Source organism: Schistocerca piceifrons, chromosome 10, assembly GCF_021461385.2.
Source record: "Schistocerca piceifrons isolate TAMUIC-IGC-003096 chromosome 10, iqSchPice1.1, whole genome shotgun sequence".
In the NCBI taxonomy this organism is placed as follows: Eukaryota; Metazoa; Arthropoda; class Insecta; order Orthoptera; family Acrididae; genus Schistocerca; species Schistocerca piceifrons.
Genome location: NC_060147.1, coordinates 131,592,855 through 131,605,457, shown reverse-complemented (window position 1 = coordinate 131,605,457; position 12,603 = coordinate 131,592,855). Strand labels below are relative to the sequence as shown.

The 12,603-nt window shown below is 42.8% G+C and overlaps 1 protein-coding gene across 1 annotated transcript; it reads left to right on the top strand.

Annotated features, from left to right (window-relative positions):
* The first annotated feature begins 9,697 nt into the window (after positions 1 to 9,697).
* LOC124718765 lies at positions 9,698 to 11,991 on the top strand. Its single transcript, XM_047244378.1, has 2 exons — positions 9,698 to 9,881; positions 11,750 to 11,991. Exons 1-2 carry the CDS (start codon positions 9,698 to 9,700, stop codon positions 11,989 to 11,991), a joined length of 426 nt encoding a protein of 141 aa, XP_047100334.1.
* Positions 11,992 to 12,603: the final 612 nt, after the last annotated feature.

Below are 12,603 nucleotides of genomic sequence, written 5' to 3'. Positions count from 1 at the left end.
ACAGGTGGACCACTCTTTCCTAAAAGTCTCCCATTTGCCTTCCCTATCATAGTTTGCACATGCTAGTTCCACCTCGTATTGCTTTGCTACGTTATGCCCAGACACGGCTGTATCAAGCAAGATACTGCTTATGCTGTATCCAAACATTACTGGTTTATTTTTCCTACTGATCTGCATAAACTTAGAAATTTTCTATATTTAGAACAAGCAGCCATTCATCACACCACCTAGAAATTTTGTCTAAGTTGTCTAGCTTCATCCTACAGTCACTCAATAACATCTTCCCATACAACACAGCACAATTGGCAAACAACAACAGATTGCTGTCTGCCAAATCCTTTATGTACACTACTGGCCATTAAAATTGCTACATCACGAAGAAGACGTGCTGCAGACGCGAAATTTAACCAACAGGAAGAAGATGCTGTGATATGCAAATCATTAGCTTTGCAGAGCATTCACACAAGGTTGGCACCGGTGGCGACACCTACAACGAGCTGACATGAGGAAAGTTTCCAACAGATTTCTCATACACAAACAGCAGTTGACCAGCATTGCCTGGTGAAATGTTGTTGTGATGCCTCGTGTTCCGACTTTGATAAAGGTCGGATTGTAGTCTATTGCGATTGCGGTTTATTGTATCGTGACATTGCTGCTCGCCTCGGTTGAGATCCAATGACTGTTCGCACAATATGGAATCGGTGGGTTCAGGAGGGTAATACGGAACGCCGTGCTGGATCCCAATGGCCTCGTATCACTAGCAGTCGAGAAGACAGGCACCTTATCCGCATGACCGTAACGGATCGTGCAGCCACGTTTCGATCCCTGAGTCAACAGATGGTGACGTTTGCAAGATAACAACCATCTGCATGAACAGTTCGACGACGTTTGCAGCAGCATGGACTATCAGCTCGGAGACCATGGCTGCGGTTACACTTGACGCTGCATCACAGACAGGAGCGCCTGCGATGGTGTACTCAACGATGAACCTGGGTGCACGAATGGCAAAACGTCACGTTTTTGGATGAATCCAGGTTCTGTTTACAGCATCATGATGGTCGCATCGGTGTTTGGTGACATCGTGGTGAACGCACATTGGAAGCGTGTATTCGTCATCACCATACTGGCTTATTACCCGGCGTGATGGTATGGGGTGCCATTGGTTATACGTCTCGGTCACTTCTTGTTCGCAATGACGGCACTTTGAACAGTGGACGTTACATTTCAGATGTGTTACAACCCGTGGCTCTACCCTTCATTCGATCCCTGCTGAAACCCTATATTTCAGCAGCATAATGCACGACCGCATGTTGCAGGTCCTGTACGGGTCTTTCTGGATACAGAAAATGTTCGACTGCTGCCCTGGCGAGCACATTCTCCAGATCTCTCCCCAATTGAAAACGTCTGGTCAATGGCGGCCGAGCAACTGGCTCGTCACAATACACCAGTCACTACTCTTGATGAACTGTGGTGTCGTGTTGAAACTGCATGGGCAGCTGTACCTGTACACGCCATCCAAGCTCTGTTTGACTCAGTGCCCAGGCGTATGAAGGCCGTTATTACGGCCAGAGGTGGTTGTTCTGGGTACTGATTTCTCAGGATCTATGCATCCAAATTGCGTGAAAATATAATCACATGTCAGTTCTAGTATAATATATTTGTCCAATGAATACCCGTTTATCATCTGCATTTCTTCTTGGTGTATATAGAGAATAATAGCAATCCTTTCACACTTCCCTGGAGCACTCCTGATGATATCTTTCTCTCTGATGAACACTCATCATTGAGGACTGTAATGTAATAAAATAATTTTTTTATTATTTTGTGACTATTAGTGTAACGTAATAAAATAAAATATGACCTGTGACTTATATAAAAAAGAAACACACATTAATGCAATGGCTCAGGGTAAAAGAGAAATAACTAATGTAGGAATATTATTAACAGCGTAATATGTTGTTTAATTTAGCCAGACGTGTATAAGCACTCATTGAACTAGCTCAGTTCTCAGGGTAGTTACGTAATCATCGATAATTAATTGTCCTTTTCTTATGTATCCAACACTACAGATATTATTCCAGGCTCGTGAGAAGTCGTGTGCTTATTGCACCAGAGAATATTTGCCAAGTCTGTTCGAAGTACACTACTGTAATACGTAACTTATCGTGGTTTCGTCTCGATTCCCCAATATAAGATAACAAGAGTAGCATCTACAAATGAAATCCTATAATGGAACTGGAATCCTGTGACCAGACCTTTCCTGCCTGTTATCTCGTTCTATAAAGAAAATCTGTAAATAAAATTGTTAAATTATTAGTAGCTGCCTCTGGTCCCATGGGATTTTCAATAAAGTTAGTTGTCCTACCCGACGGCACGTCTCGTAGAAGAGCTAAAAGAAAAAAGTTAAAGCTTTTTTAAGATGGTGCCTAACAATGAAAATTCTTTGTTGAGGCCCATATCTACTTAAAGCAGTCTAGGTATCAGACTCACAACAGATTGACCACATACACAAATCCTTTTGACAAAATAACCATTTTATTTTTCGGGTTTTAAGTACAACTTACTTTATCAACTGGTACAGCAAGATGAGCTTTACACAAGAACATCCTCTTAGGTCCGAAGCCAAGCAGATAAGATAAGCGAATGACAAAGGAAGGATAGTTCATGCACAGAAGCGCAAGAGTCCATGGAATAACATGTCCATTGTAGTTCTATCTCTTCTTCTTTGGCGTACTTGTCAATTATTTATAAAATATATCGCAATATTTAGTTTACAAACTACGTATTGGCTTCTGTCTCGGGTTCATCTAATGCTTTTACTGACATTTTGCCAGCACGAGTGGCTGGCATTGTCAAAGCTTTACTCTCCATTGCCGGTGGTGAACTGGAGCCGAGCTCACGGCCACAGACTATATGTACCTGGCGCGCCAACGTCCGAGGGCTTCTCCGCGGTCATTCCCAGTGCGGTTCTCCTCTTGCTACCTGCGATGGTCGTTCGCTGCAGTACGGGAAGCCAGGACCCGTTTACCTTAAGGCTTTCCTCTTTCTTGTTGAAACTGTTCGTGTGGTTTTGTATTTCTACAGCTTCTCTGAACAAGTACGTGTGATAGTGCTTCTCTACAGCCAGAACTTCTGTGTCGGCGAATTTTATTACGTGGTCGGTCTCACTCAGTGAGTGCCCTGCCACAGCAGGTTTCTCCACCTCCCCCAACCTGCAATGTCGCTTATGCTCTTTGATCTTGGTGTTAACTGATTGTCCAGTCATTCCGACATAAACTTTTCCACATGTGCATGGTATACGGTATATTACCGACATTGCAAGTGGGGTCCCTTTTCTCCTTCGCCGATCTAAGACACTCTTTGATCTTCGGTTTGAAAATCGTCTTTATGCCATGTTTTCGCAATATACGGCCAATTCTGTCCGTCCCTCTGGGAATGTATGGCAGAAAGGCCGTACCCGACATTTCCTTTTCTGATTCCTTACTTCGCCGAGTGTTTGGCTCTGTTGTTGTTGTTGTTGTGGTCTTCAGTCCTGAGACTGGTTTGATGCAGCTCTCCATGCTACTCTATCCTTTGCAAGCTTCTTCATCTCCCAGTACTTACTGCAGCCTACACCCTTCTGAATCTGCTTAGTGTACTCATCTCTTGGTCTCCCTCTACGATTTTTACCCTCCATGCTGCCCTCCAGTACTAAATTGGTGATCCCTTGATGCCTCAGAACATGTCCTAGCAACTGATCCCTTCTTCTAGTCAAGTTGTGCCACAAACTCCTCTTCTCCCCAATTCTATTCAATACCTCCTCATTAGTTATGTGATCTACCCATCTAATCTTCAGCATTCTTCTGTAGCACCACATTTCGAAAGCTTCTATTCTCTTCTTGTCTAAACTATTTATATCGTCCACATTTCACTTCCATACATGGCTACACTCCATACAAATACTTTCAGAAACAACATCCTAACACTTAAATCAATACTCGATGTTAACAAATTTCTCTTCTTCAGAAACACTTTCCTTGCCATTGCCACTCTACATTTTATGTCCTCTCAACTTTGACCATCATCAGTTATTTTTCTCCCCAAACAGCAAAACTCCTTTACTACTTTAAGTGGCTCATTTCCTAATCTAATTCCCTCAGCATCACCCGGCTTAATTTGACTACATTTCATTATCCTTGTTTTGCTTTTGTTGCTGTCTGTCTTATATCCCCCTTTCAAGACACTGTCCATTCCATTCAACTGCTCTTCCAAGTCCTTTGCTGTCTCTGACAGAATTACAATGTCATCGACAAACCTCAAAGATTTTATTTCTTCTCCATGGATTTTAATACCTACTCCAAATTTTTCTTTTATTTGATTTACTGCTTGCTCAATATACAGATTACATAACGTCGGGGATAGGCTACAACCCTGTCTTACTCCCTTCCCAACCACTGCTTCCCTTTCGTGCCCCTCGACTCTTATAACTGCCATCCGGTTTCTGTATAAATTGTAAATAGCCTTTTGCTCCCTGTATTTTACTCCTGCCACCTTTAGAATTTGAAAGAGAGTATTCCAGTCAACATTGTCAAAAGCTTTCTCTAAGTCTACAAATGCTAGAAACGTAGGTTTGCCTTTCCTTAATCTAGCTGCTAAGATAAGTCGTAGGGTCAGTATTGCCTCACGTGTTCCAACATTTCTACGGAATCCAAACTTATCTTCCCCGAGGTTGGCTTCTACCGGTTTTTCCATTCGTCTGTTCGGTAATTGTCACATCTGTCAACACCTGCTTTCTTTGGGATTGGAATTATTATATTATTCTTGAAGTCTGAGGGTATTTCGCCTGCCTCATACATCTTGCTCACCAGATGGTAGAGTTTTGTCAGGACTGGCTCTCCCAAGGCTGTCAGTAGTTCTAATGGAATGTTGTCTACTCCCGGGGCCTTGTTTCGACTTAGGTCTTTTAGTGTTCTGTCAAACTCTTCATGCAGTATCATATCTCCCATTTCATCTTCATCAACGTCCTCTTCCATTTCCATGATATTGTCTTCGAGAACATCGCCCCTGTGTAGACCCTCTATATACTCCTTCCACCTTTCTGCTTTCCCTTCTTTGCTTAGAACTGGGTTTCCATCTTGATATTCATGCAAGTGGTTCTCTTTTCTCCAAAGGTCTCTTTAATTTTCCTGTAGGCAGTATCTATCTTACCCCTCATCAGATAAGCCTCTACATCCTTACATTTTTCCTCTAGCCATCCCTGCTTAGCCATTTTGCACTTCCTGTCAATCTCATTTTTGAGATGTTTGTATTCCTTTTTACTTGCTTCACTTACTGCATTTTTGTATTTTCTCCTTTCATCAATGTAATTCAGTATCTTTTCTGTTACCCAAGGATTTCTACTAGCCCTCGTCTTTTTACCTATTTGATCCTCTGCTGCCTTCACTATTTCATTCCCAAAGCTACCCATTCTTCTTCTACTGCATTTATTTCCCCCATTCCTGTCAATTGTTCCCTTATGCTCTCCTTGAAACTCTGTACAGCCTTTGGTTCTTTCAGTTTATCCAGGTCCCATCTTCTTAAATTCCCACCTTTTTGCAGTTTCTTCAGTTTTAATCTACAGTTCATAACCAATAGATTGTGGTCAGAATCGACATCTGCCCCTGGAAATGTCTTACAATTTAAAACCTGGTTCCTAAATCTCTGTCTTACCATTATATAATCTATCTGATACCTTTTAGTATTTCCAGGATTCTTCCATGTATACAACCTTCTTTCATGATTCTTGAACCAAGTGTTAGCTATGATTAAGTTGTGCTCAGCGCAAAATTCTACCAGGTGGCTTCCTCTTTCATTTCTTACCCTCAATCCATATTCACCTACTACGTTACACTTCTAATATAATTTGTGGAGTACCCATTGCTCCTCCCAACACTTTCCAGGTGTTGCATTTCTCGTCTGAGGTGCTGCGGCTCACATATTCGTCCTGCTCTCGTTACGAGCGTATTAATTACGCCTCTTTTCTGGCTCGGGTGGTGGTTTCATAGGTTGTGCAGATATTGGTCCGTGTGTGTCGGTTTTCGATACACGCTGTGTCCCAGGTTTTCGCTGTCCCTTGTGACCAGCACATCTAGAAATGGCAGTTTCTCGTCCTTTTCTACTTCCATGGTAAATGTTATGTTGGCATGAAGGCTGTTCAAGTGTCTTAGGAATTCACCGTGCTGTTCTTCGCCATGGCTCCACACCACGGAAGTATCATCGATGTACGTGTACCACACCTTAGCTTTGCAAGTCGCCAAGTCCAGTGCCTGTGCTTCGAATTGTTCCATGAAGAAGTTGGCCATCACTGGACTAAGAGGACTACCCACGGCGACGCCTTCCAGCTATTTGTAGAAATTGCCATTCCACGTGAAATAGCTCGTGGTGAGACATGCATGGTAGAGCTTTTTGATGTTTTGCGGGAAAATGGAACCGATGTGCTCCAGAGCGTCACTGAGTGGCACTTTCATAAACAACGAAACAACATCAAAGCTGACAAGGATGTCGTTTGGTGCAAGTTTCAGTTTCTTCAGCTTCTCAGTGAAATGTCTTGAGTCCTTTGCGTATGTGTCGGTCTTCCCCACGTGTGGCTGGAGCAGAGGGGCCAAGTGTTTTGCCGGTTTATACTTTGGTGAGCCAGGAGCGCTAACGATCGGTCTCAGTGGAACGTTGTTCTTATGGATCTTGGGTAATCCATACAGCCGAGGTGGTAGGGCTTCTGTGTTGTGCAGGTTTCTCTGTATGTCCATCAGAAGAGAAGACGCCTTGATTAATCGATTCGTATTCTGTGTGATACACTGCGTCGGATCTGCACTTAGTTTTCGGTACGTCGTCGGATCTAATAGGTCTCGGATCTTATGCTCATAATTTTCGGTCTTCATTACGATGGTCGCATTCCCCTTATAGGCAGGCAGTACCAATATACTCTTGTCGGCGTTGAGATTCTTAATGGCATGTACCTCTTCTTTCTTCAGGTTGCAAGCTGGTTGTTTTGCTCGGCGCAATATCCTGGCTGTTTCAGTGCGTATTTCTTCTGCCCTTTCACAAGGAAGGGTCCAAATGGCTGCTTCGGTGTTGGCAATGATGTCATCTGTAGGTATAGTTCTTGGTATGATAGCGAAATTCCCTCCTTTTTGAAAAACAGACACTTCCTCTTTAGTCAGTTGTCGTTCAGTGAGGTTGACCACTGTGTGTGACATGTCGGGAATCGCCTTGTCGGTCTGCCTCTGGCATCTTTCAAACTTTTTCTTCTGTCACTCAGTGCAGCGCTCGAGTTCGTTCTGCATGCTCCTGTGAGTGATGCTGTCGATCTTGTCCCAGTCGTCTCGATGCATTCTGCTACTTAGTTGATAGAAAATGTCCAGAAGTTCCTGATCCATTGTTGCCAAGTCTCTCTATGTTGTATGAATTTGCTCATGAAGAGGAGCTCGTTCCATTCTATCGTAGATACGATGTGCTTGGGTGGTGGTGAATAGGCGCTTCCATCTCAAGAACTTCGGTGTAGCACATTCATCTCGGCACCGTGACAGAAAGGCGAGAGAGGACATCAGTCGCGCTTTCTTCTTCCGTCTGCCGGCGGACATACAGAGAAACCTCCTCAACACAGAAGCCCTACCATCTCGGCTGTATGGATTACCCAAGATCCATAAGAACAACGTTCCACTGAGACCGATCGTTAGCGCTCTTGGATCACCGACATATAAACTGGCGAAACACTTGGCCTCTCTGCTCCAGCCACACGTGGGGAAGACCGACACATACATTAAGGACTCAGGACATTTCATTGAGAAGCTGAAGGAACTGAATCTTGCACCAAAGACATCCTGGTCAGCTTTGATGTTGTTTCGTTATTTACGAAAGTGCCACTCAGTGACGCTCTGGAGCACATCGGTTCCATTTTCCCGCAGGACATCAGAAAGCTCTTCCATGCACGTCTCACCACGAGCTATTTCACGTGGAATGGCGATTTCTGCGAACAGCTGGAAGACGTCGCCATGGGTAGTCCTCTCAGTCCAGTGGTGGCCAACTTCTTCATGGAACAATTCGAAGCACAGGCACTGGACTTGGCGACTTGCAAACCTAAGGTGTGGTACAGGTACGTCGATGATACTTTCGTGGTGTGGAGCCATGGCGAAGAACAGCTCGGTGAATTCCTAAGACACTTGAACAGCCTTCATGCCAACATAACATTTACCATGGAAGTAGAAAAGGACGAGAAACTGCCATTTCTAGATGTGCTGGTCACAAGGGACAGCGAAAACCTGGGACACAGCGTGTATCGAAAACCGACACACACGGACCAATACCTGCACAAACTATGAAACTACCACCCGAGCCAGAAAAGAGGCGTGATTAATACGCTCTTAATGAGAGCAGGACGAATATGTGAGCCGCAGCACCTCAGACGAGAAATGCAACACCTGGAAAGTGTTGGGATGAGCAATGGGTACTCCACAAATTATATTAGAAGTGTAACAGAGCCAAACACTCGGCGAAGTAAGGAATCAGAAAAGGAAATGTTGGGCACGGCCTTTCTGCCCTACATTCCCAGAGTGACGGACAGAATCGGCCGTATATTGCGAAAACATGGCGTAAAGACGATTTTCAAACCGAAGATCAAAGAGTGTCTTAGTTTGGTGAAGGAGAAAAGGGACCCCACTTGCAATGTCGGTAATATGTCGTATACCATGCACATGCGGAAAAGTTTATGTCGGAATGACTGGACAATCAGTTAACACTAGGATCAAAAAGCATAAGCGACATTGCAGGTTGGGGCAGGTGGAGAAACTGGCCGTGACAGAGCACGCACTGAGTAAGACCGACCACGTAATAAAATTTGCCGACACGGAAGTTGTGGCTGTAGAGAAGCACTATCACACACGCTTGTGCAGAGAAGCTGTAGAAATACAAAACCACGCGAACAGTTTCAACAAGAAAGAGGAAAGCCTTAAGGTAAATGGATCCTGGCTTCCCGTACTGCAGCGAACGACCATCGCAGGTAGCAAGAGGAGAACCGCACCGGAAATGACCGGAGAAGCCCTCGGACGTTGGCGCGCCAGGTACATATAGTCTGTGGCCGTGAGCTCGGCTCCAGTTCACCACCGGCAATGGAGGGTGAAGCTTTGACAATGCCAGCCGCTCGTGATGGCGAAACGTCAGTAAAATCATTAGATGAACATCAGCCGAAGAACCCGAGACAGAAGCCAATAGGCAATTTGTCAACAAGTGGCCACGAAAACCTTCACAATTTTATATTTAGTTTACATTTTATTGTAAACCCAAGTCCACTCAGGAGAAACAGTGCAGGACGATATACTGCATTTTATAACTTCTTCGAGTCACTCATATATCTGCGAACCTATTCCTTATGCTCATACCTTCTTTAAGGCTCGTTTCACACTGGGACGCTTGTGACGGTCACTGATAGAGATACATTCGTTTGAATTGGAGCATTCACACCGGGACACTGCACTGAGTCACCAAGTCACGGTGACCCAGCAGTGACTCACCTTCGCCACATGTGACGGACACCGACACTGTGTTCGCTGCGGTCACCGCCGGACATGCATTAGCTTGTATTGGAGTGTTCACACTGGGACACCGATCACAGACACAGCAGTGCAGAGTTGCCAACAGACAGGCAGCCGTCGCTGAGCCCAGTGGTTCTCCACACAGTGCAGCCATGAGTTTAGAGTTCATCAACACAGAAGATTTTATAAGTGAAGTGGAAAGTCGTCCCATTATTTGGGATATGAAAAGCGATGACTACAGTAACAAAGTCATGAAAATGAAAGCGTGGCAAGAAATTATTACGAAGTTTGTGCCTGATTTCGATGAAAAGAGCATAGATGAAAGAAACAAAATTGGTAAGTTCTATATTCTTTTTTCACTTTAATACCGTATTTTTCGGACCACAAGAATAGTGAAATATATTTTCTACCCCTGTACGAGGCTAGGAGGTTAATAACCTACAAGGAGAATGCTATCCCTCACCCCTTTTCTTTTGCATTACCAATAGCAAGTGTACTGTTATGCAGTCTCAATGCGAGAAGAATGGACAAAATGGATGAGCGCAGAAACCATGTACTCACCCCTACAGGGCGAATGAAAGTAAAATAAAATAAATAGTTTTATTTCAACATTTTCATAAGAAAATTAAAGGTACGTCTTTTCGTAGTCTAATAAGGCGCTCCGCCTTATGGTCTGAAAAATACAGTTAAAATATTATTCAAAACAACAATAATTTATGCATATGTTGATATTATAATAATGAATTTTATTTATTTACCATAGAACTATTGACTTACAAGTTTTTGACACCCGAATGAGAACAGTGCTCGTGCTTGGGTTCTGTTCAATTAGGTACACACAACTGTAATACAAAAAAGTGCATTGTATTTATAATTTTAATTGCAAGTTTTAATCAGTTCAGTGAACGCAACAGTATGGTTTGTTACAGTTAACATGGTAATAATTGAACACTGCACATTTCAAAATACAATTCCAATGAACATTTAGGCTAAACGACATTAATGTTCACATAACATTTCTAGCACTTAGATTTTTTGCAGCTGCCATGGCACTTCGCCTTCAGGGCGGATGAAGTAGTTTGCGAAATCTTCTCTGATACCGTTCGCAATATTTCCTCCACGGACCAAGCAAGGTGACATGTCCTGCAATCCCTGAATAGTTAACGTATCCTCAAACTGTATTCCATCACGATCACGCACAAAGTTATGGAGGAGGCAACATGTCTTCACAATAGACTCTGCCAAATCTAATTTAACATCCAGTGGTCGATAGAAAATGCGCCACTTGTTTGCAAGAATTCCAAAAGTACACTCGATGTACCTTCTAGCTCTGCACAGTCTATAGTTGAACACATGTTTTTTAATGTCTAAATACTTTCCACCATAAGGGCGCAAAATGAATTTTGACAATCCGAAACCTTCATCTCCTACTAACATGAATGGCATAGGTCTTCCAAATGATAATGACAGTTGTTTTGGTGCAGGTAAATCTAGCGTACCACCTTGTAGTTTATTATTTAACACTGTATTACGAAACACAGTTGAGTCGGACGATTTCCCATATGCTCCAACGTCTATAAATAAGAATTTGTACGTCGAATCACAAACAGCTAACAACAGAATGGAAAAATAGTTCTTGTAATTATAGTAGAGTGAACCACTGGAAGTGGGTTTTACAATTCTGATGTGCTTCCCGTCCATTGCACCCACACAATGAGGAAAGTTGGCCTTCTTATGGAATCCTTCAGCTGAGGCAAGCCATAGATCTTTCAAGAGGTCGGGAAAACATTTTGACTACATTTTACGCCATATGGCAGAGCAAACGTCTCGTATAATATACGAGATAGACGATACTCCAATTCTGTACTGAAAATGTAAGTCAATCATGATTGATCTGGCCCCCAAGTACCTGTAAAAAAAAGATAAAGCATATGGAGCAAAACTACAAAATTATGCAGGTTACACACAAGCATACACATGCACGCACACGTAGACATTATAGATAACCAGCTGATACACCTGGCAACTATAATTTTAATAAATGTTGATAATTGTACTATGCCTATAACTTTAGCGCAAGTGACAAAGTTTCATCGCAATCGGATGAACGGTGCGGCTGTGCATAAAATACGAACAAAGCCAAACAAACATTCATTTTTATATATTAGATATTACAATACTATGGTGGTTTTTGTTTGTTGCAGGGACAATCCTTCAAAGGAAATGGAAGAGCTTAAGGGCCAGTTATACCAGAGGGTTATTAAGGCAAAAAACAGAAAAGAGTGGTTATGCAGCAACTGGTAGGAAGAAGTATATCTACTTCGATCCGCTGCGATTCCTAACAACTGACTGTAAGAACACTACTTCTAGTATTGACAGTGATGATGATGAAGACAGAAATGAGTTTGATGAAGGAGAAAATTTAGAGCAGGAGGCACGCGAATAAACTGCTGAGCGACGGCAAAAAAGGCCACGTGAAAAGAATAGTCTTGAAGAAGAAGATATCCTATATAACATTTTGAAGGAAAAGTACACCAGAAAAGACAATTCATCACAGCAAGCCAACGAAGATAGCTTGTTTATGCAGTCTTTAGAAACTGAATTAAAAAAATTACCCAGTCATGCAAGATTGAAAGTGAAATCAGATTTGATGAATGTCATTATTAATGCCCAACAATATTACAGCGCTTCTGCTTCCTCTTCGTCCCAAATAGGATTTGCGCCGGTACCAAATTACGCTAGGGGGTGTAACATTACGAGCCAAGACAGCTGTAACGGAACTTGAATAGCGTAAAGTTATCGTTAAAAACGCACGCCGCGCGATTTGTTACGATTTGGTCGGTCATAATAGTAGTAACATGCTTTTGAATACAATTAAAATATAACGCCGATACCTGTTTAGCGTTATTGGAAATAATATGTAATAAATTAATGAGTAAGGTAGCCGATCCTATAAGAAGAGGTAAAATTGGGCATATTAAGGTGTTTTGCTTTATATCGACTAAGCCGATGATACGGCGTCCTTTTTTTCCGTTTAGGTCATTAAATTGAGTACACC